The sequence below is a fragment of the Symphalangus syndactylus genome, chromosome 2 (genome assembly GCF_028878055.3).
Source record: "Symphalangus syndactylus isolate Jambi chromosome 2, NHGRI_mSymSyn1-v2.1_pri, whole genome shotgun sequence".
Taxonomy (NCBI): domain Eukaryota; kingdom Metazoa; phylum Chordata; class Mammalia; order Primates; family Hylobatidae; genus Symphalangus; species Symphalangus syndactylus.
The window spans coordinates 46,300,511-46,325,689 of NC_072424.2; the positions used below are offsets into that span (position 1 = coordinate 46,300,511).

At 41.0% G+C, this 25,179-nt stretch overlaps 1 protein-coding gene across 1 annotated transcript in view; it reads right to left on the minus strand.

Annotated features, from left to right (window-relative positions):
- Window positions 1–6,248: 6,248 nt before the first annotated feature.
- MARCHF5 (membrane associated ring-CH-type finger 5) overlaps window positions 6,249–25,179 on the minus strand; it is a 68,419-nt gene continuing 49,488 nt past the window's right edge. The window contains exons 3-6 of the mRNA XM_055255632.2: window positions 21,077–21,207; window positions 10,633–10,816; window positions 10,325–10,491; window positions 6,249–9,083 (exon numbers count right to left, since the gene is read on the minus strand). Of these exons, the coding sequence (XP_055111607.1) occupies window positions 8,967–9,083; window positions 10,325–10,491; window positions 10,633–10,816; window positions 21,077–21,207 (599 nt within the window). The 3' untranslated portion in view covers window positions 6,249–8,966. The remainder of the gene's footprint in view (window positions 9,084–10,324; window positions 10,492–10,632; window positions 10,817–21,076; window positions 21,208–25,179) is intronic.

Consider the following 25,179-nt stretch of genomic DNA (forward strand, 5'->3'; position numbering starts at 1 on the left):
TTTGGCTGAGCATGGTGGAGCATGCCTGTAGTCCCAGTTACTTGGGAGGCTGAGGCAGGAGGATCACCTGGACTCAGAAGGTAGAGGTTGCAGTGAGCCGAGATTGCACTGCTGTACTCCAGCCTGGGAGACACAGTGAAACCCTGTCTGAAAAAAGAAAAAAAAAAAGAAAACTATAAAACACTGATGCAAGATATTGAAGAGGATGCACACAAAAAATGGAAAGATATCCCATGTTCATGGATTAAAAGAATCAATACTGTTAAAATGTCCATACTACCCAAAGTAATCTACAGATTCAATGCAATCTCTATCAAAATACTAATGACTTCCTTCACAGACATAGATAAAACAATCTCGAAATGTTTATGGAACCTCAAAAGATCCAGAATAGCCAAAGCTATCCCAAACAAAGAGAACAAAACTGGAGGAATCACATTACCTGACTTCAAATTATATTACAAAGCTATAGTAATAAAAATGGCATGATACTGGCATAAAGATAGATACATAGACCAGTGGAACAGAATAGAGAACCCAGAAATAAATCCATACATCTGCAGTGAACTCATTTCTAACAAATGTGCCAAAAACATACACTGGGGGAAGGAAAGTTTCCTTAATAAATGGTGCTGGGAGGCTGGATATCCATATGCAGAAGAATGAAACTACACCCCTATGTCTTGCCATATGCAAAAATCAAGTCAAAATGTATTAAAGACCTAAATCTAATAACTCAAACTATGAAACTGCTACAAGAAAACATTGGGGAAACGACTGGGCAGGGTGGCTCTTGCTTGTAATCCCAGCACTTTGGGAGGCTGAGGTGGGTGGATCACTTGAGGTCAAGGGTTCAAGACCAGACTGGCCAACAAAGTGAAACCCCATCTTTACTAAAAATATGAAAATTAGCCAGGCATGATGGCACATGCCTGTAGTCTCAACTACTTGCGGGGGCTGAGGTGGGATGATCACTCCAGCCCAGGAAGCAGAGGTTGCAGTGAGCCATGATTGCACCACTGTACTCCATCCTGGGCAACAGAATGAGACTCTGTCTCCAAAAAATAAAATAAAATAAAAAATAAGAAAAAAAAAGAAAAGAAAGCATTGGGGAAACTCTTTAGCATACTGGAGTGGGCAAAGATACTCTTGAGTAATACCTCAGAAGCACAGGGAACCAAAGTGAGAAGGGACAAATGGGATCACGTCAAGTTAAAAAGCTTCTGCACAGCAACAGATACAATCAATAAAATAAAGAGACAACCTATAACATGTGAGAAAATATCTGCAAACTACCCATCTGACAAGGGATTAAAAGCCAGTATATAGGCGCAGTGGCTCATGCCTCTAATCCCAGCATTTTGGGAGGCCAAGATGGGTGGATCACTTGAGGTCAGGGATTCGAGACCAACCTGGCCAACATACAAAACCTCGTCTCTACTAAAAACACAAAAATTAACTGGGCTTGCTGCTACTGTAATCCCAGCTACTCAGGAGGCTGAGGCAGGAGAATCACTTGAACCCAGGAGGCAGAGGTTGCAGTGAGCTGAGATCATGCCACTGCACTCCAGCCTGGGTGACAGAGTGAAGACTCCGTCTAAAAAAAGAAAAAAGAAAAAAGAAAAAACCCAGAATATATAAGGAACTCAAACAACTCTATAGGAAAAAATATAATAATCTGATTTTAAAATGGGCAAAATATCTGAAGACATTTCTCGAAAGAAGACATACAAATGGCAAAGAGATATAAGAAACGGTGCTCAGCATCACTGATCATCAGAGAAATACAAATCAAAGCTATAAGATATCACCTCACCTCAGTTAAAATGGCTTTTATTTATCCAAAAGACAGGCAACAACAAATGCTGACGAGGATGTGGTGAAAAGGGAAATCTCATACGGTGTTGGTGGGAATGTAAATTAGTACAACTGCTATGGACAACAGTTTGGAATCTCCTCAAAAAACTAAAAATAGAGCTACCATACAATATAGCAATCCCATTCCTAGGTATATACTCAGAGTATATACCTAGGAAAGAAAGAAAATCAGTATATCGAAGAGATATCTGCACTCCCATGTTTATTGTAGCACCATTCAAAATAGCCAAGATTTGGAAGCAACCTAAGTTTCATCAACAGATGAATGGATAAAGAAAATGTGGTACTTACACACAATGGAGTACTATTCAGCCATAAAAAGGAGATACTGTCATTTGCAACAACACACATGAAACTGGAGGTCATTAAATTAAGTGAATTTATAAGCTAGGCACAGAAAGATAAGCTTTGCATGCTCTTATTTGTGGGAGCTAAAAATTAAAACACAACTGAACTCATGGAGATACAGAGTAGAAAGATGGTTACCAGAGGCTGGGAAGGGTAGTGGCAGGAGGTGTGGGGAGAAGTGGGGATGGTTAACGGGCACAAAAAATAGAATAAATAAGACCTAGTATTTTGTAGTACAACAGGGTGATTATAGTCAATAACTGTACATTAAAAAATAATGAAAAGAGTATAATTGGATTGGTTTGTAACACAAATAAATGATAAATGCTTGATGTGATGGATACAGCATTTATCCTGATATAATTATGATACATTGAATGACTGTATCAAAATATCTCATGTAACCCATAAATATATATATACTTATGTACCTACAAACATTGAAAATTTAAAAACCATTCTTTATTGAGAAATAATTCATTTACCATAAAGTTCACTTTTTAATTGAAGTGTACAATCCAGAGGTTTTTAGTGTATTCACAGAGTTGCACAGCCAATACTACTAATTTCAGAACGTTTTCAACATCCCCAGAAGAAAACTTGTACCCATTAGCAGTCATTCCCCGTTTCTCCCTCCCTCCAGCTCCTGGAAACTATTAATTTACTTTGTCTCCTGGATTTGTTTATTCTGGATTTTTCACATAGATGGAATCATATCTGTAGTCTTTTGTGTCTGGTTCCTTTCACTTATGATGTTTTCAAGGCTCATTTACGTTGCAGCACGTATCAGTACTTCATTCCTTTTTATGCTTGAATAATATTCCATTGTATAGATAAGCCATATTTTGCTTATCCACTTATCAGTTGATGCACATTTTTATTGCTCCCACTTTTTGGCTATTGTGAATAGTACTGCTATGAGCTTCACATATAATTGTGCATGTATATATATTTCAACTTACAAAAAGCTTACTTTAAAAAATGTACTTCATTACTTATGTCATGTTGCAGAGATCCTGCTGAGCATCTGTAGTGTGGGCTCTGGAAATCTGAAAGTATACAAATGAGTGTATGGCCAAGTGGTCAGGGTTCTAATGATGGAAATGGTTCTAATGTCCACAGAGTTGTGGTCTTTCCTTTTGAATAAGATAATGGTGGGTTTGAATTTGTTTGAGGAAAAAATCCTCTTTCATTTTCCTATTTGACTTTAGCAGGCATATTACCCTCAGGGACAGGTATTCAGAGTCCATGCGCTTTTTGAGGTGGCAACATATTTCAAAAGTTGGAACAGAAGCCCTACTATTGTTCAATAAATTCTTATGTGTGTGTGAAGGAGCTCACCGAAGTGAAGATGATATTGCTGAAAGATTTCTATTATGGTGTGCACTCTTCACTGGAAGACAGCGATTGGCTTAAACATTAAGCCCTTCAACCACAGCATGCCCAAATTCCTGACATTCACACTGGTCTGTGAGCTACCAAGTAGATCCCAATGAATAAATTGATTTCTCTGCATGAATGAACCATAAGGGCAGCAAAGTGTGACAGTGCCTCATTTTCTCTTAGGTGACTTTTATTAAAGGTGTCCTAGTGGCTCCCAGAAGACAAGCTAGTGCACAGGTACTCATTTGCTGTTTATGCTGATTCCAGGTGTTAAAGGTGAGAAACTAACATTCTGAAGGGGTTAGGTCAATGCTGTTCCTTCTTAGGTAGTCTTGCTGATTAGTGTTGTACCCTTCATAATTACCTGACTTAAAGTGGTTTTATATCTTTTTTTTTTTTTTTGGGACGGGGTCTCACTCTGTTCCCAGGCTGGAGTATAGTGGCGCCATCTTGGCTCACTGCAACCTCTGCCTCCCGGATTCAAGCAATTCTCCTGCCTCAGCCTCCCAAGTAGCTCAGATTACAGGCACTCACCACCATGCCCAGCTAATTTTTGTATTTTTAGTACAGATGGGGTTTCACCATGTTGGTCAGCCTGGTCTCAAACTCCTGACCTTGTGATCCACCCGCCTCGGCCTCCCAAAGTGCTGGGATTACAGGTGTGAACCACCACGCCTGTCCATCTTTTCAAGACATGAACTTGTTTTGTCGCTGAGGCTGGAGTGGAGTGATGTGATCATGGTTCACTGCAGCCTCTACCTCCTGAGCTCAAGCTATTCTCCTTGCCTCTCTCTTAAGTAGCTAGGACCGCAGGTGTATATGCCACCACACTCAGCTTTTTTTTTTCATAGGGACAGGGTCTCATAATGTTGCCCAGGTTGGTCTTGAACTCCTGGGCTCCAGTCATCCTCCTGCCTCGGCCTGCTGAAGTGCTGAGATTATAGGCAGTTTTATGCCTTTTCAAAGTTGCTTTCTTGCAAAAAAAAAAAAAAAAGTGGCAAAAAGAGGTTAACTATATTTAAATTTTTAGAAACTCAGGAGACCAAAAGAACTAGGATCAAGATAAATGTTTTGATCTTAAAAAGGAGTGTTTTCCCAAATTCATAAAATGTTCAATCATGCTCCTACCGTGTGCAGGTGCTGTTCTAGTGTGGGGAGTGTATTAAACAAAAGTAAACTAAACAAAAAACATTTTAACCTTATGGATCTTATGTTCTTATGACAGTAACATCATACTAAGATCTGTTATGCAGTTTAGGACTCTAAGTATCTCAAAGCAGGCTTATTCACTATTTAAAACCCCAGGACTAAGCACAGTTTCTAGCCACATACATAGGTCAACAAATATCTACTTGAGTTATGTTGTTGGCATACGGTAACCCTGGCCTGGCTGTTTTCAGAAAAATGCTTAAATTCACTCGGGATTGACCAGAATGCTGGTCTAGTCTCTGTTGCTTGTCCATAAGGCTTCTGCGGGTATTCAGACGCAAACCCCTCCTTTATTCTCCTTGCTCAGGACCCTTGCTTCAGGAAGGCAATTAAACAAGACATTCCATCACTCTTACCATTTCTTTTTTTTTTTTTTTTGAGACGGAGTCTCGCTCTTTCGTCCAGGTCGGACTGCAGTGGCACGATCTCGGCTCACTGCAAGCTCCGCCTCCCGGGTTGACGCCATTCTACTGCCTCAGCCTCCCAAGTAGCTGGGACTACAGGCCTGCCACCGCGCCCGGCTAATTTTTTGTATTTTTTTAGTAGAGACGGGGTTTCACCGTGTTAGCCAAGATGGTCTTGATCTCCTGACCTCGTGATCCACCCGCCTCGGCCTCCCAAAATGCTGGGATTACAGGCGTGAGCCACCGCGCCCGGCCCACTCTTACCATTTCTAATGGGCATGTTGGGTGGCAAGTAGCACATAAATATCAACCTTGACTCCAGTGGACCAAAAAAGGCTGTAGGCAAAACCTCTACTATGCACTTAAATTGAGATTTAGTTTCCTTAAGTATCAAACTGTCCTAGAATGTTACCTCAATCCTCACAATAACCCAGGAGATGGACTTTATAATCTTCATTTTACTGATGAGGAAATTGAAGATTTGAGAGGTAAAGTAACTTGCCCTACAGCTAATCACGTGTCAGCTAGCACATGCATCCAGGACTGTTCAATTCTATGCCCTTTCTCCTCTTAGCATCTGTCTCTCAGATGGGGTAATGAAATGACTTAGAACCAATATAATCCCCAATGGATGCAAGGAAAAGACCTTTAACTCATTCTAGAGGATTCTCATCTTCTACTTCAGAAATTTAAGTTCTTAATATATCAGAAGCAGTTTGTGTTCCCAACTCACTCGAATACACTTTAAGACATTCATGGCATGAGACCACCCACAGATCTTGTCTAGTTGCTTAATTATACTCAGTGCAAGAGGCTTTGAGGGTGGGTGAGTGGGGATATAGTTTAGTCATTAGAACATACTTAGAATATAGGCTAGCCTGTTTACAAAATTAGGACAAATTCTTCCATAGTTTTTTTTTTTTTAAATTCAGATTACTTTTACTTATAAAAACTAGTATCTCGATAACTGTGATTAAAAAAAAATTATGTACAGAATGTTTTGAGATTTAACAAAGTACACCTAGAGAACATAAAAATTCTTTATTTAACCTAATCCAGCCAGTATTGAGATAGTTTGCTATATTAAAAACAAGACATTTAAAAAAAATTACAGCAAAGTTAGCAAGGCAGTGACTAATTAAGTCACTAAGTTTATGTTCTTCACAGTCATTTCATAATCATGTAATGGTAAACAATATTTTCAGCCACTTTGGAGATAAGTTAACTTTTGAATAGAATTCTATTAGTCATCATTGAATTTTATAAAAGAGGTTTAAAACATTAAAGTTTCTAGAAATAACACAGTAAAGAAATATGAAAATAAACTGGAAAATAAAATATACCCACCCATCAGAAAAATCTACATCATCTCTTTCATTTGTCCCCTAATGCCTTTACCTCTTCATTTACTTTTCCTAGAGTGCAAACATTACTTAGCAATTAAGAAACAACTACTGCTCTGTAGGGGCGATTTTGAGCCGAAGTGCTGCTGTTCCTTTAAACTCTCAGTTAATCCTAGAAATAGTCTTCTGAGATAAACATTACTTGCATTTCAAAGATTAAGAAAACTGCAGTTGAGAGAAAGTCAAATCCTTTAGCCAAAATCATACATACAGTTATTGAAAGCTGAACTATGATTTGAACCCAGGTCTATCCAACTTTAAGTCTGCCTATGCTCTTTTGTTGCTTCATGGTCAGGCAGGTCACCTTCCTGGAAAGACTGGCGTGTGGTATTTCTTGAGCTAATAATAATAAGGCTCTTTAGGTTTAAAAGTGTTCAATTCAGGGCTAGAGGCCACTCTGGTCCTCAGGCACTTGCAGTTCCCTCCCCACAACCCTAAAAAAACCCTCCCTCCTGCCCCAAAAAGATTAGAGTTGTTCCCCGGCCTTCATGAGCCCTAATACCTATAAACCCAAGCAGCTACTCCCTGTCAAGGGCATTAAAGTAGTAAATGGGGAACTGTGTGTTTGCATAACTTTAGTAAAGGCTGCCTAAAAACTGTTCTATATAACAAAATTTTGCAAGATATGTCCATTTAATGTATCTTTTCACATTGAAAACAAAAGCCAATATATTTTATAATTACAGCCTATAATCTAAGTTTTTAAAATATATAATCATAGATGTTATGCTTCCCCTTCGGAATTGTAGTAGTGTTCTTAATAAGGCTCACTGTTAGTCAAATCTTCTCTTCATCTCCAAATAATACAAATTTGAATGTTTAACAGTCATTCAAATAAACATATAACTCAAAATTAAGACATTCATACTATAGAAACCAGTCTTTAATTACTAAAGTTAACATATATTATTGCAAACTAACATAGCTCAATCTATATTTGCTACACTCCTAAAGTGGCCACTTATCAGTAAGGGGAAACATTTATTATTGTCATGCATTACTGTGAACAAGAAAATAAATAGGGTTTTGCAAATATCTCTTAAAAATTTAATTTTAATTAACAAAAATAACCATTCAGGTTGCTGAACGTTAAAATGGCCAATCTATTGAAAATGGCTTAAATAATTGCTTTTAAAAATGAATACAAAACTAAACAGTGATTAAGGTGCTAGCCTCATCAATACGACAATTAAAATCTAAAAACATTAGTGTTGGTTTTCTATAATAAACTTAAGCCAAAACAATGACCTTAATATTTACTTAAGACTTCTTGTTTTCATACTTTTCTCCTCATTAATATAAAAACAAAGAGCTCAAGGCCTCACCTTGGTTTATTCACTGCTGGTTTTCTATGTGCTGAAACTAGACTGTCAACTCTGTACGAGCTTGGACCAAGTCTGTCTTGTTCACCACTATATCCTACAGCACTCTGCACAGTGCCTGGGAAATAGGAGGTGATCAACGAATATCTCAATAACTGAATCAGTGAAAGAGGAGAGTAAAATAACTTTATTTTTGCAAATCATCCTCTGCTCAAACTACTATAAACTGGCAGCTGTAATTTCTAGAAATATGGGTTGAAAAAACTCCCAGAGATGGAAGGACCTGATGAAACACTGAAACACACACACACACACACACAAATCAAGACTGCATGAGTCAAAATTACTTCATGAAGTATGAGATGTCAACATTATGAAAATAAAATTTAATAGTGAAAAAGTGATCTGGAAGCCCTGTGAATTTTTACCCTACACATTTTGGAGGACATCACATGGGTTAAAGAAATCACCACAAAATCTCATTTGTTCAGATAATCATTTGAATGTTTACATACATTTTTGGTTATTTATTTATAACTAATTTAATTTACATTTCCTCATATTAACATATCCTCTTATTATGTAATCAAATTATGTCAGTGAGAAAAATCCTCATAGTACCTTAATTGAGTTGCTGATTCTGAGAAAACACTAAACATGAACATGTACAAAAGAGGCATTTGAATAAAACAGCATGTGCTTTTTTTTAATATTTGCACAGTTTGATCTTTGCATTTCTGTCTGGAGAAAATATAAACAAAACCCAGGTTTACCATGCTAAGATAATGGTTCATATGACTGCCATAAAAGTAGTACATACAAACAATGAAAACAAATCACATCCTTAGGTTCCGTGATTACCGAGATGATTTCCCCGCCCTAAGTGCTTTATTATATTTCTTAAAAAATATAGGAGCAGCAGCTTATCACAAGTCTCCACAAGTGCATTAATGATGGAATCAAAACAACACAACAGATTCATAAGGATGAGAGAACTGCAGAACAACCAGAAGTCAGTTTTATGCTTCTTCTTGTTCTGGATAATTCAGAATTTTGCGGTGTGCCTGTCGTAAATATTGCTGCTGTTTGAAGTAAACTTTAAATGCTCCTTTTATGGCAACAAACGCAATTCCACCCTAAAATAAAAAGGAAAATTAGCTTTTTATAATGCAGATTTAGAGAAACATAGTAATAAAAATAATTTTATTTAGATCACAAAAGACAGGCTTTGATGCTAAACTAATTCAGATGACTGCAAATGAAACAGTTTTCTTTTTCTACTAGGAGATGAGATAGGGAGAAAGAGAGACTATACGCTATTACTACAGGTAACAGAGGACAGAGATGCCTTCTCCATTATCCTTTCTGACTAGTCTTTCTTCCATGTAGTTCTACATATACTCTGATATACAAAGAAGAATGCTAGGGCACTATGTGCAGACTGCCACTGTTGGGAGCAAGAAAGGCCAAAGGGATCGTCACCAACTCAGCATTCCACTGGAGGCTATATGACCAAACAGCAAACTGTTTATCATGAATGCAGGATGTGAGCAAACTCACACTGCACCTGCCACCAAATGATTTGCTGGGGGCCATCACTCCCTAGCGCAGGGCTCCTTGAAGTTATCTACTGGGAAATCTAGCGCCTACTGTTCGAAGGATGCAGTCTCGCAAGCCTGCTGTGAACCAAACTGCCAACTGGACTGACAATTACCCGACAATCATCCCTGCTTCTCACTATCTCTTTTGCCTAATAAATACAGAGGGCTGTGTAAAGCTCAGGGCCCTTGTCCACTAGAGGCAAGGTGCCCCCTGACCCCTTCTTCCAAATATACCCTCTTGTCTTTGTCTTTTATTCCCACGTTTGCCCCCTTTGTTCAGTCCCCCAAGGCCCGTGCAGGTTACATGCCATCAGAGGGGAGAAGTGGGAGTAACAATAATAGCAAACAACATGAGTGCTTAGTATATACTAGTACTTATACAATCCTCACAATAATCCTGATTATTACCATCACCATACTACAGGAACAAAAAGTCCAGACATTTGATTTAGATTTCACAGCACAACAATTTCTGTGATGGGATTTGAACCAGGTGGTCTGATCGTAAAGCACTGTAATCCCACTGGCAAGAGGGACAGGTGTGATGATTCATGCATATGCCAGGAGAGAAAGCACCTACAACATAGTTCCAAAAGGCCAGAACTGCTGCAGTGGTTTCTCCTCTTTTTATTTCCACTCAAGCTATTGAGGCTCAAATAGAGGCTTAACGCATAGGAGCCACAGACTGAATATTTATACAGTTCCCCACCTTTTAAAAACAAATACACTTTATTCTCTTTTGCAAGGTAATATAAGTAATGTTAAAGCCATCTTACCAAGATTGTCCTTTGTAAATTAGAGTTAACACTACTGAACATCAATTTACCAACTATTGTCGCAATAGTAGGAAAGACAAGGGCTCCACACAAGATTCGAGTAGCAGAGACATGATCTGCTAAAGGATTAGCCTCAGCTGGAATTCGAGGAACAGGACAACCTATCCCTAGAGGAAAAAAATGCAGTGCGTTAGTGCTAATAAATCAGAAGAGTTAGATTATCTTCAAACATGGCTAAAAAAGCATGTTATTGTTCTTCTATAAGATCAATTTGGTATGCAGTTTACAACCATAGTTCAGTGCCTTACCTGGAAATATACTATTTAAAATTTGTAGTTTATTCGAGTATTTGCGCCACAGTCTAAGCACATAGTCCTCCCAGCGAATCATCTTGCCTAATATCAGCATGACAGGAATAGTAGGAAGTCCAATTAAAAGGAATAAAGGATCAGCTCTCTCCATAACATCCAGACCTTCTTTATGACCTACAACCTGTGAAACAGATAGCATATGTTAGAATTACTTCTTTTTCAAATGAGGTGTTGCATGTTAAGCTCTATTTTTTTAATAGAAAATGCTTAATTTCAAAAGAATACACAGAAATAAAAAGTTTAAAAAATAAGCTGGAAAGCTATCAGTCCTGATTTATTTATAAGAAATGTCTCACTCAAGGGAAAAACAAAGTTCCCAAGCCATTTCATACCACACAGGAATAAAAATTAAAATGGCTGACCCAGATTGATTACATTACAATAGAGGGGCGAGGACCTCTGATTGTTGCTTCTATTCCTTTATTTGATGTGGTTAGACTGGGCTACGGAACTGGGATATAATTCTAAGTCCTATTTGTCTTCCAGCAAAACAACTGTTTTCCTGATCTTCCTTCTAGGAGATTAAGCATAGCCAGCCAAGAGGTAGGACTGGCCTTCAAGAGATGGCCTGAAAGCTCATTTCTCTTTGGCTCTTTCTCCTTACTTAGTGGTGTGTAAGACAGGGTGTGATGTCTCTGGCTGGCTAAGTGTCTACCCTACAGACCTAACCCTCCTTAAGTGCACTTCCAAGGTCTAGAATTGAGGGACTGTAGTAGGAGGTCCAGTTTTGGTTACAGATCCCAGGCATTTTTCCCAATTCAGGAACTCTAGGGCACCCTATCTATGGGGGTAATGAAGCTAATACAATCTTTTCCTTACCCTATCCTAGTCTTGGGGCTATTTCTAAATTGGTGTAGATCCCAGAAGGCAAGAAATACAAAATTGGCATTTGTGAATTTCTACCTTTTCCCTCTCTCCAAAATGCTTTTCACTTCCACATCAATCTTGGCCTTAAATTTACCTCTTTTTGTTGTTGTTTTTGAGACAGAGTCTCGCTGTGTTGCCCAGGCTGGAGTGCAGTGGTATGATCTTGGCTCACTGCAACCTCTGGCTCCTGGATTCAAGCGATTCTTCTGCCATAGCGTCCCGAGTAGCTGGGATTACAGGGGCACGCCACCATGCCCAGCTAATTTTTGTATTTTTAGTAGAGATGAGGTTACACCATGTTGGCCAGGTTGGTCTCGAACTCCTGACCTCTGGTGATCCGCCTGCCTCGGCCTCCCAAAGTGCTGGGATTACAGGCATGAGCCACCATGCCTGGCCAAAAATTTTTTTTGTTGTTTTTTGAGACGGAGTTTTTTGCTCTTGTTGCCCAGGCTGGAGTGAAATGGTGCGATCTCGGCTCACTGCAGCCTCTGCCTCCCAGGTTCAAGAGATTCTCCTGCCTCAGCTTTTCGAGTAGCTGGGATTACAGGTGTGCACCTCTACGCCCAGCTAATTTTTGTATTTTTAGTGGAGACGGGGTTTCTCCATGTTGGTCAGGCTGATCTCGAACTCCCGACCTCAGGTGATCCACCCGCCTCGGCCTCCGAAAGTGCTGGGATTACAGGCGTGAGCCACTGCGCCTGGCCCCAAAAATGTTTTATGAAAGTGTGTGGAGAGGACCAAATTTGAGCTATGGATATAGTCCAGATTTCTACTTGGTTAATTTATCTAACTAAGATGTAATATTAAAGGGCAGGAGGCTAGCCTCTTCCTAATGGTCAATAATGTCATCGAATTTGATATTCTTCTGTGTCTCCAGGTAGAACTTAACAACTTCCTATCTTGCATGTGGAAGGTGATCCTTTTGAGTTGCCCTAAAGTGAAATGGTCTGGTTTATGATATTTCATAAACCCCAATTCCATAATGGTAGCAAAAGTTAGCTGGCCATGACTGTTTTACCTACAATGATTTCCCAGGAAATTTCTTTTTTTTTTTTTTTTTTTGAGACAGTCTCGCTCTGTCGCCCAGACTAGAGTGCAGTGGCGCGATCTCGGCTCACTGCAAGCTCCGCCTCCCGGGTTCACGCCATTCTCCTGCCTCAGCCTCTCCGAGTAGCTGGGACTACAGGCACCCGCCACCACGCCCGGCTAATTTTTTTGTATTTTTAGTAGAGACGGGGTTTCACCGTGGTCTCGATCTCCTGACCTCGTGATCCGCCTGCCTCGGCCTCCCAAAGTGCTGGGATTACAAGCGTGAGCCACCGAGCCCGGCCGAGGAAATTTCTTTTCTTTTCCTTCCTTCCTTCCTTCCTTTCTATCTATCTATCTATCTATCTATCTATCTATCTATCTATCTATCTATCGATCGATCTATCTATCTAAGCTATCTATCTATCTGAGACAGAGTTTCAGTCTATCTATCTATCTATCTATCTATCTATCTATCTATCTATCTAAGCTATCTATCTATCTGAGACAGAGTTTCAGTCTTGGCACGATCTTGGCTCACTGCAACCTCCACCTCCTGAGTTCAAGCTATTCTTCTGCCTCAACCTCCCGAGTAGATGGGATTACAGGCACGTGCCACCACACCTGGCTACTTTTTTGTATTTTTAGTAGAAATGGGGTTTCACCACATTAGCCAGGTTGGTCTCGAACTCCTGACCTCAGGTGATCTGCCTACCTTGGCCCCCCAAAGTGCTGGGATTATAGGCATGACCCACCGTGCCTGGCCAGGAAATTCCTTTAAAGAAAAAAAAGACAGGGTCTTGCTACCTTTCCCAGGTTGGCTTTGTACTCCTGGGCTCAAGCAATCTTCCCATCTCACCCTTCTGAGTAGCTAGAACTACAGATGAGTGCCACCATGTCCGGCTAGGAAATTCTATTTTTATATTACTAAAAATTTCAATATAATGATCACTCTAACATTATAACTAAATATGATTAAATATTCTCAAAGTGTTAGCAAATACATTCAGAATATTTGAAAAAAATCCTTTGTTGGGTTATGTGTCCTTTTTTTGGGTTTAGAGATATAAAGGAGTGAATATTCAGGTATAGACTAGAGTGAGCAAGAGGAAGTTTGTTTCTCATGGGTAGCAGCAAAAACCTTATAAGGTGTTTAAGAATAAGGAAACAAAAAGGAAGTAGGGGTTGGGCACTGTGACTCACAGTTGTAATCCTAGCACTTTGGGAGGCTGAGGCAGGCGGATCACCTGAGGTCAGGAGTTTGAGACCAGCCTGGCCAACATGGTGAAATCCCGTTTCTATTAAAAATACAAGGCAGGCGTGGTGGTGGTCATCTGTAATCCCAACTACTCGGGAGGCTGAAGCAGGAGAATTGCTTGAACCCAACAGGTGGAGGTTGCAGCGAGCTGAGATTGCACCAGCCTGAGCAACAAGAGTGAAACTCCATCTCAAAAAAAAAAAAAAAAAAAAAAGAAGGAAATAGGGCAAAGAGTGAGCAAAGGCCCAGTATTTCACTTGTTACAACTGAAGTGAAGAGAGATGCCCCATGCTCAAGCAAGTTAGAAGTGGGATGAGGCTCATCATTCACACATGCATTCATTCATTCAACTGAATAATGATTTTGTGCTGGGGCTAAAATGGCAGGTTAAACAGATGTCTTTTGAAAGTGAGAGAAAATCAAACCAAACAAGTGTGCAAATATATATACTGTGAAGAAATAAGGTAGTATAACACCTGCAGCACACCACCTGCTAAAATAGTCATACTCAGGGGCAATAAATGAAAGGTGATTAAGCAATGGGCCTGATTTAATTTTGGCCAATACAAAGTCAGTGAACCAGTGTGTAATCACATACATTCTGCTTTCTTGTCCTAAGATTTAAAAACATTATTTTTAAGACTTCAATTTTGGGGTAAGATCCAGGAATTATATAGAATGTCTAAGAATTTGTTATCTATGTATAAAATAAAGGCCTGGCTGGGCACAGTGGCTCACGCCTGTAATCCAAGCACTTTGGGAGGCTGAGGTAGGTGGGTAGCTTGAGTCTAGGAGTTTGAGACTGGCCTGGGCAACATGGTGAAACCCTGTCTCTATAAAAAATACAAAAATTACCAGCTGCGCAGGAGGCTGAGGTGGGAGGATCACCTGAGCCCAGGGAGTTTGAGGATGCAGTGAGCTGTGACTGCGCCACTGCATTCCAGCCTGGGTAACAGAGTGAGACTCTGTCTCAAAAAAAAAAAAAGAAAGAAAAACAAAAGACCTATAGAATTGCAGGTTTAGAGAAAAATAATTTTTTGTTTTTGTTTTTCCTGCAGAAGGGCTAAAAGCTAGATCTTCATATCTAGGTAGGCCTGCAGTTCATTGCTGCTGAAAGGCTAAGAGTTTTAATTAAGGTCTGAGCTTTTAAAGTACTATTAGAATCCTACATTAATTAATTAATTAGAGACAGAGTCTTGCTCTGTCGCCCAGGCTGGAGTGCAATCTTGGCTCACTACAACCTCTGCCTCCCAGGTTCAAGCGATTCTCACGCCTCAGCATCCGGAGTAGCTGGGAATACAGCCACTATGCCTAATTTTTTCTTTGTATTTTTGGTAGAGATGGGGTTTCATCACATTGGCCAGGCTGGTCTCCAACTCCTGGCCTCAAGGGGTCTGCCTGCCTCAGCTTCCCAAAGTGCTGGGATTACAGGCATGAGCTACAGCACCTGGCCAGAATCCTAAGAAGAAGATGAAACAGTGATGAAATAACAGGGTTTTTTTTTTTTTAAACTCAGAATTAAGGATAAGTAAGTACTGTAATTAAGAATGGGCAATGCTAATGGGGGCTGTCTTTGCACTAGAGGCAAAAATGGGAACTAGGCTAAATATTAAGGTTCTACTGTTCCAGGATAAAATGTTCCAGCTGCCTCTGGGACCAAGCTTCACTTAAGGAGCCAAGGGACAGGAGTCCTAATGCTTTTTCTCTGCTGTGTGGCACTGGACATGTAAACTCTCCAAACCAGTAAACTAGGAATAATTTATAATAATAATCTATGTCATAAAATTGTTGCAAGGGTTCGGGCGCCCCATCCGCGAAGAAGTGAGGAGCGCCTCTGCCCGGCCGCCCCATCCGGGAAGAAGTGAGGAGCGCCTCTGCCCGGCCACCCATCGTCTGGGAAGTGAGGAGCGCCTCTGCCCGGCCACCCACCGTCTGGGAAGTGAGGAGCGCCTCTGCCCGGCCGCCCCGTCCGGGAAGAAGCGAGGAGCGCCTCTGCCCGGCCGCCCCGTCCGGGAAGAAGCGAGGAGCGCCTCTGCCCGGCCGCCCCGTCCGGGAAGAAGCGAGGAGCGCCTCTGCCCGGCCGCCCCGTCCGGGAAGAAGCGAGGAGCGCCTCTGCCCGGCCGCCCCGTCCGGGAAGAAGCGAGGAGCGCCTCTGCCCGGCCGCCCCGTCTGGGAAGAAGTGAGGAGCGCCTCTGCCCGGCCACCCATCGTCTGGGAGGTGAGGAGCGCCTCTGCCCGGCCACCCACTGTCTGGGAGGTGAGGAGCGCCTCTGCCCGGCCACCCATCGTCTGGAAAGTGAGGAGCGCCTCTGCCCGGCTGCCCCATCTGGGAAGTGAGGAGTGCCTCTGCCCGGCCACCCATCGTCTGGGAGGTGAGGAGCGCCTCTGCCCGGCCGCCCATCGTCTGGGAAGTGAGGAGCGCCTCTGCCCGGCCACCCATCGTCTGGGAAGTGGGGAGCGCCTCTGCCCGACCACCCATCGTCTGGGAAGTGAGGAGCGCCTCTGCCCGGCCACCTATCGCCTGGGAAGAAGTGAGGAGCGTCTCTGCCTGGCCGCCCCGTCTGGGAAGTGAGGAGCCCCTCTGCCCGGCCGCCCCGTGTCTGGGTAGAAGTGAGGAGCTCCTCTGCCTGGCCGCTCCGTCTGGGAGGTCTACCACGGAGGCCAGAAGCAATGTGGGGGCTGGACGTGGTGGCTCACGCCTGTGGTCCCGGCACTCTGGGGGGCGAGGCGGGTTGATCACTTCGGGCTAGGAGTTCGAGACCAGTCTGGCCAACTTGGCGAAACATGAAGAATACAACAGACAAACCAACCAACCAACTCAATGACAACAAAACAGGTCTACCCTGGAGTCATACTCTAATTTTTTCTATTTTCCTCCCTTTCTGATCCTTTATCCCACTTTCTTTTTCTTCCTCTTCCTTCTCCCTCTTGTCAAATAGAGGATTGAGTTATTATCACTGATCCATATAAAGTCCCTCTCTCATTTATTTTAACTCCCACCCCCATTTCTATTCCCCGACTTCCCATGTGCAACCTTCCTAATATGTTTGATACGCATCTTTTTGTTTGTATGTATTTTTAGAAAATGTTTATTGTTTTTGTATGCAAAAATTAAAAAAAAAAAATTGTTGCAAGGGTTAAATGCATCAGTGCTAGGTGTTCAATCCAGTGCCAGGAAAAAAAAATAATTGTGTTGTCTTTTCAATAAAAATGCAAGAGGAAGGTCCTATTCAAGTTCCCCACAACTAAAAAGTATTGATTCTATGACAGGTCCATGCAGAAGGAAAGAAAATAAATGGGAAAATAACAGTGATCTGATTCCTTAATTTGGTTTACTTGTACTGCAGGGTTGTTAAGGAACCAGAGAAAAATAATCAAGTGTTAAAAGGCAAACCCTAAATACTACTGATGGTGTAGAGGTGCACATTCTCTATCATATGTGCTCAGGAAGGTAAAAGTTATCTTCCCAATACTCTTATATCACACAACACTACCTACCTACTGTCATAGCTAGTTTCATTTCTGGGCTAAAAAAAAAAAAACTTTTCAAGTGAGACAGTACATGTGAAGGTTATTTCTAAATGGTAACACATAATATATGTGTACTATAGTTTTTGCTTCCTTGCTTATTTCATTCTACCAATTCAAATTATTTCCTTTAAGGGTTAGCTCAAGACTTTTCTCATAATTTCAAATCAAATGATCTTTCACTTTTACTAAATTAAAATATTGTTTATATAGTCTTCTGCCCTCTTATCACATTTATTTAACCTGTAACTGTTCTCCAGTGGTTTCACTTATGAACATCTTGTCTTGGACTACATCCCTTGATGCTGGGGATCAGAGTTTTCAATTTATTTGTGTTTTAACAAGTGCCACTTTAACAAGTGCCCCATTAATTATCAAAATTCTTTTAACATTGTGCCAACCTAAAAGCCTTTCTTAAAAAAGAGCCATCTCACTTCTTATGGTCAATAAAGTCTTAAGAAAATCACTCAATCTCATTTGCAAAATATATATATCTATATAATGTATTTGTACATTAAATAACATATAATCTGCTCTAAGTTTCTATGTCTTTCTCGGTCTTAGTAAATCATCCTGATCCTCCCTCCTCAGGTGATGTACTAAGACTCATTATTTGAACTGGTCACATAAAAAACATAAAGACTGCTGGGCACAGTGGCTCACACCTGTAATCCGAGCACTTTGGGAGGCAGAGGCAGGCAGATCATCTAAGGTCAGGAGTTCCAGACCAGCCTGACCAATATGGTGAAACCCCATCTCTACTAAAAAGACAAAATTAGCTGGGCGTGGTGGCACATGCCTGTAATCCCAGCTACTCAGGAGGCTGAGGCAGGAGAATCGCTTGAACCCAGAAGGCGGAGGTTGTGGTGAGCTGAGATCATGCCACTGCACTCCAGCCTGGGCAACAAGAGCGAAACTCCGTCTCAAACAAAAAAAAACAAAAAAACAAAACCACAAAGATTTATGAAACCCTTTAATGTGTTAGTTTCTATGTAGATGCTGTAACACGGAATACAGAAGCATAAAATGGACTCTGCTTTCAAGGAAATTACCTCCTAACAGGAAAAATAAGGCCTAAAAACAAGAAAAGTTAAACAGATAATCTATATAAGAAATGTCACTTCATCAGGGCATGACTAGCTGCCATTTGAAGAATAAAAATGTCATGAATGTGGAGGAAGAAGGAATCACAGCAGGCAGGAGTTGCCTGTAAGTTCTATGGAGGAAAGCTAGCTAAGCCTGGAAGGAGGGTTTAGATTTGGATAAGTACACAGAAGACTAGAAGGGCAGGTATTAGGTTGGGAAGGTGACATAAGCCAAAGAACAGAAGTAAAAAACTACACAACATAAGGATGGGTTGGAGGAGACAGCCTAACAGGCCTTAAAGCAGAATGAAGTACGATTACAGAGGACCCTGCGTATCAAATCAGGCTGAAGTTCAAGTCAGTGGTTCTCAAACTTTATTCACTACACTCATGTCAAATGATATTTCACTGTTTGTGATTCATTTCAGTAACTGTATCCATATTTTTGGGATGTCATCATCATTTTATAAGGAAGTCTCATAATACTCTGTCTCACCATGACCATTAATGGAGCAAGCCATAAAGGTTTGACCCTGGCATAGATACATATGCAGTTCCTGGAATATTAGGTAAAATTCCATGCATTCCTTTTTTGTTCATGTAAATTCTAATTTATATTAAAGAAAAGCAAATTATGTCATCTATAAACCTAAGTGTGTTCACTACTACAGAGTTACTTAGGAAACAACCAATCTAGATGCTGCTCTTGAAGACTACTAATGGAGATGTTAAGCTGGGGAGTAAGAATTTGAAGGTACTATTTTAAGAGGATTCATTTGGAAGGATGGATTGATAGAAGAACATGAAGTCAGATAAACCAAGAAGGTCCTTTAGCCATCCAGGTATGATGAAGTGACAAGAAGTCAGGTGGTAAAGACCGTGGAAAGGAAGCCACAGATACAAGACATATCAAAATGGAAAAACTGCTTGGATTTGGTCAGTGGACTGAATAGAGGCTATAAAATAGAAAGACTAGGCCAGATGGGCTCACTAGGCTTGTGATCCCAGCACTTTGGGAAGCTGAGGTGGGAGGATCACTTAAGGCCAGGAGGTTGAGACCAGTCTGTACAACACAGCAAGACCCCATCTCTACAAAAAATAAAAAATTAGCTGGGCATAGTGGTGTGTGCCTGTAGTCCCAGCTACTTGGGAGGTTGAGGCAGGAGGATCGTTTGAGCCCAGGAGTAAGGCTGCAGTGAGCCTTGATTGCGCCACTGTACTCCAGCCTTGGTGACAGAGTAAGACTGTTTTGTCGGGGGGCGGTTTGTGGGGAGTATTGAAGGAGGTGAAGAGTCAAATGTAATTCTAAAAATGTAGGATGGGCTGGGTGCGGTGGCTCACACCTGTACCTCCAGCACTTTGGGACACTTTGGGAGGCTGAAGCGGGAAGATCACTTGAGCCCAGGAGTTTGAGATCAGCCTTGGCAACATAGTGAGACCCTTCCCACCATCCTTAGAAAAAAGTAGCTCGGTGTGGAGGCACACACCTGTAGTTCCAGCTACTAGGGAGGCTAAGGTGGACAGATGACTGAGCCCAGGAAGTTGAGGCTGCAGTGAGCCATGATTGCGCCACTGCATGCCCAGTCTGGGCTATACAGAGCAAGACCTTGTCTCAAAAAAAAAAAAAAAAAAAAAAAAAAAAAGATGTAAACTATAGATGGGAAAATAGAAACAGAAACAAAGGAATGATGACGGAGAATAAATTTAGGTTTCAAATGGAAGAAATGACAAGTTTGATTTCAATAATTTTGAGTGTGAAGTCACAAGAGATCATTGCAGCACTGGTTTTGAGAAAAGAACAGGACAAAAGACTGAACACACAAAAAAACTAAGTTGATAGCTGGAAATTTTTAAGAAGAAGGTATAAAAAGAAGAGTCAAGGGCTTGGGACTAAATTTTGAAATTTATGTCTCTCTAATATTCAGCAGCAGTTACTGATTGTAGCACTGCTTTTCTTTTCTTTTTTTAATTTTTATTTTTGACCATTTATCCAAGTTCTATGTAGCACTGTTTTTTTTGAGATGGAGTCTCGCTCTGTTGCCTAGGCTAGAGTGCAGTGGTGTGATCCTGGCTCACTGCAACCTCCGGCTCCTGGGTTCAAGCAATTCTCCTGCCTCAGCCTCCTGAGTAGCTGGGATTACAGGAGCCTGCCACCACTACCACCTAATTTTTGTATTTTTAGTAGAGATGGGGTTTCACCATGTTTGCCAGGCTAGTCTAGAACTCCTGACCTCAGGTGATCCACCTGCCTTGGCCTCCTGAAGTGCTGGGATTGCAAGCTATGCAGCATTGTTTTTATAGCAAAACATTGGACTAACTAAACGTCTATCCACAAGAGACAAGTTGATTAGTAAATGGCTATAATTCTATAGACAGAATGTTAAGCACATTTCTGCATACTCATATGAAATGATCTCTAAGATTCACTATGAAAAAAGGGAGATACAGCTATAATATGCTCCTTATTGGGTAAAGAAAAAGTGGGGGAAGTAACATTTAGAAAGAACATGAGAATGTCATTTCTTATTCAAAATAATATACTTTTAAATGTCTAACAAAAAATGTTTTAATAGTTCTTCACACCAAGTAATATCACTATATAGGTAAAATAGTGAACCTGCATCACTGTCACTGCTCCATAAGTCACAGCTGTCCAATAGATAGAGCCGACCATTATTCCTGCTGCAGCAAATGGACAGGCTTTTGAGATCAGTCTGTCTGCAAGATCCAAGACGTAAACCACTGGACCTATAACACAAAGAAAAGAAGTAAAGGTTCAACACAGGGTGAACTTTTAAAATGACTTGTTTGATATTTTCTATAGATCTAAAATATGTTCCCCCCAACAAGAGACAGAGTCTCACTGTCATCCAGATTATAGTGCAGTGGCATGATCATAGCTCACTATAGCCTCAAACTTCTGGGTTCAAGTGATCCTCTTGCCTTGGTCTCCCAAAATGTTGGGATTACAGGCATGAGCTACTACACTCAGCCTAAAATACTTTCATGAAGTTGGATGTTTTGATGCTTTAGAAATAACTGTTATAAATTTGATGGGAACTCAGACTAGAATAGTTCAGAATTTCTCAGTCATTTGCACAAATAGCTAAATATTACTTCATAAATTCTTGTAAACAGCCTCCTCAAATTATCTCTATTATTGAACCTAAAATTAGAGTCTCAAATATAGTTGCTTCTTATAAAGGAAATAGTCCTCTCACTTTCGTCTCTTAATCATACTGACCACGGCAGAGTGAAATGGTCATTTCAGCTTGCTTTTTCCATCAAATTCCTGGCAACAATTAGATTCTCTCATATTTGGCAAGAATATCATTTCTCTGACTTCACTCACTGTATACCTTGATACAGTATATAAAGGTAACCAGGGCCATTTTCTTGTATTTATATAAAGTTAATTTATCTCTCTTTGATTTTCAATATGCTATATTTAATTGAATGTTATTCTCTAACAAATTTCTTTTTATGATTATGAAGCCAGTTTTTATAGCATTCCAACAGCTGTATGTGCCAATTATATTCTATTATTATATGCTTACTCTGAAATCTGACTACTACTTCCTTCTGAAAGTTATTTGGAAAAGCAGCATTTGGAGGTATTCTGACTGCCACTAAGCCCAGTATAATTTAGCTCCAGAATTTTCCAGAAGAATGGAAGGGTCTCAGCCCTGATTTAAAGGCCAAATATAACTGAATATCTAAGTTTATTTATTTATTATTTTTATTTTTTTTTTTGAGATGGAGTCTCACTCTGTTGCCCAGGCTGGAGTTCAATGATGCGATCTCGGCTCACTGCAACCTCCGCCTCTTGGGTTCAAGCGATTTTCCTGCCTCAGCGTCCTGAGCAGCTGGGATTACATGCGTCTGCCACCATGCCCAGCTAATTTTTGTATTTTTAGTAGAGACGTGGTTTCACCATGTTAGTCAGGTTGGTCTCGAACTCTTGACCTCAGGTGATCCACCCGCCTCAGCCTCCCAAAGTGCTGGGATTACAGGTGTGAGCCACTGCATCCGGCCAGCTATTTATTTTTGAGACGGAGTCTCACTGTGTCACCCAGCCTGGGGTGCAATGGCGGGATCTTGGCTCACTGCACCCTCCACCTCCTGGGCTCAAGTGATCCTTCTGCCTCAGCCTCCCAGGTAGCTGGGATTACAGGCGTGCGCCACCACGCCCAACTAATTTTTGTATTTTTAGTAGAGATGGGGTTTCACTCTGTTGGCCAGGTTGGTCTCGAACTCCTGATCTCAGGTGATCCACCCACCTCAGCCTCCAAAAGTGCTGGGATTACAGGCATGAGTCACTGCATCTGGCCCTAAGTTTATTTTTTTAATTTAATTTTTAACTTTTTTTTTTTTTTGAGACAGTTTTGCTTTGTTGCCCAGGCCGGAGTGCAGTGGCGCAATCTCGGCTCACTACAACCTCCGCCTCCTGGGTTCAAGTGATTCTCCTGTCTCAGCCTCCTGAGTAGCTGAGATTACAGGTGTGTGTGAGCTACCAAAAAAATACGAAAACTTCTTAGAAATGTGTAAGAATTATTACCTACCTTCTGGGAGCTTATAATCTAAAGGTAGATGCTATACACAAAAAGTTTATTTTCCCTATACAAATAAATTAACATAGGACTCTGATGATAAAATAATTAAACATGTAAGAACAAAGCATCCATCTATGGAGCCTCTGATCAAGACTCCCTGCTGATCACTGGAGCCAATAATATCGCTATGTCACTGTATGAAGACAGACTATACATTGTAAAGTAGAGAGAACATTAGAAGAGATGTCAAAGGACCTGTCATTTATAATATGTATAGCATATTTATTACTGTCAAGCTCTAACTTACATAACATTTAAAACAATGATAAGGTATCTTTTGGGACCAGAGAGATGAAATAAGTCTAATTTAGTGCACACCAACTCTACATCCTCTAATAAACAGTTAGCATTTCTTGAGGGTCTATATGAGACTGTGTGCTGTGCCACAGGCATTATTACATGCATCATTATTTAATCTCAGAATATAGTGCTGAATTCTCAAAACATACAAATTTGCTGGGATAAGTTTATAACTCCTTCAGAAAGCACAATAAAAGTCATCTCAGTCACCAAAGATCCCTCAAATGCTGGTAGTAGAAGTTAAAGACCGTAAGTATATATAAAACCTTAGCACTTCAACCTTTGTATTGTTGATAATTCGATTTCTTTTTTTTTTTTTTTTTTGAGACAGGGTCTTGCTCTGTCACCCACACTAGAGTACAGTGGCATGATTATGGCTCACTGCAGCCTTGACCTCCCCAGCTCAAGCGAGCCTCCCACCTCAGCCCCCTAAGTAGCTGGAACTACAGATGTGCACCACCATGCTTGGCTAATTTTATTTATTTAAATTTTTTTTCTTGTTTTTTTTTTTTTTTTTTTTTTTTTTTTTGGTAGAGATGGGGTCTCCCTGTGTTGCCCAGGCTGGTCTGGAACTCCTAGACTCAAGCAATCCTCCCACTTCAGTTTCCCAAAGTGCTAGGATTACAGGCATGTGCCACCATGCCTGGCCTGGTAATTTTTAAATCAGAAAACTGAAGCCGTAAGAGAACATTTACCGACGCTCTCCAGCACATGTACCCATCAACCAATATTCCACCTATCTGAAGTCAATCCCCTCGCTTATGCACTAGACGATCCTATCCCCTCACCAACTCAAAACCACAGCTCCAGCAATTCTCTCCCACTCTCCTACATAATTTCTCCCTACTCTTTACTGGATCCTCATCAAACAAACGTGCTATTATTTCTTCTGTGTTAAAAAAAAAATAAAGTACCAAATTCTTTTCTCGAGCCTTTTTGCCCCACTGCTTCATTTCATTGTTCCTTTTGCAACAAAATTCCCCAGAAGAATTGTATGTTTGGTTTTTTTTTTTTTTTTTTGAGATGGAGTTTTGCTCTTGTTGCCCAGGGTGGAATGCAATGGCATGATCTTGGCTCACTGCTGCAACCTCTGCCTCCTGGGTTCAAGCAATTCTCCTGCCTCAGCCTCCTGAGTGGCTGGGATTACAGTTATGTGACACCACGCTCGGCTAATTTTGTATTTTTAGTAGAGAAAGAGTTTCTCCATGTTTGTCAGATTGCTCTTGAACTCCCGACTTCAGGTGATCCGCCCGCTTCAGCCTCCCGAACTGTTGGGATTACAGGTGTGAGCCACTGCTCCCGGCCCTCTATCTCTCTCCTTAGTTTTGAATCCACTCTACCAAAACTGCTTATCAAGGTCACTAACAACCTCCATTTAGCCAAATCTAATCTCAGTTTTCCTCTTCTTTGGCCTATCCAGAACTTTTTTTTTTTTTTGAGACAAGAGTCTCACTCTGTCACCCAGGCGGGAGTGAAATGGCATCATCTTGGCTCACTGTAATTTCCGCCTCCTGGGCTCAAGCAGTCCTCTGCTTCAGTCTCCCAAGTAGCTGGGACTACAGGTGTGCACCACCACACCTGGCTAACCTTTGTATTTTTTGCAGAGATGAGGTTTCGCCACGTTGCCTAGGCTGGTCTCAAATTCTTAGGCTCAAGCGATCTGCCCACCTTGGCCTTCCAAAGTGCTGGGATTACAGGAGTGAGCCACTGGGCCAACCCCAGAACATCTCTCGTTTCTCTTTCTATTTCACTACTCAATTTTCAGTCTCCTTTACTGGTTCTTTCTCTTTTTTTCTTTTTCTTTTTA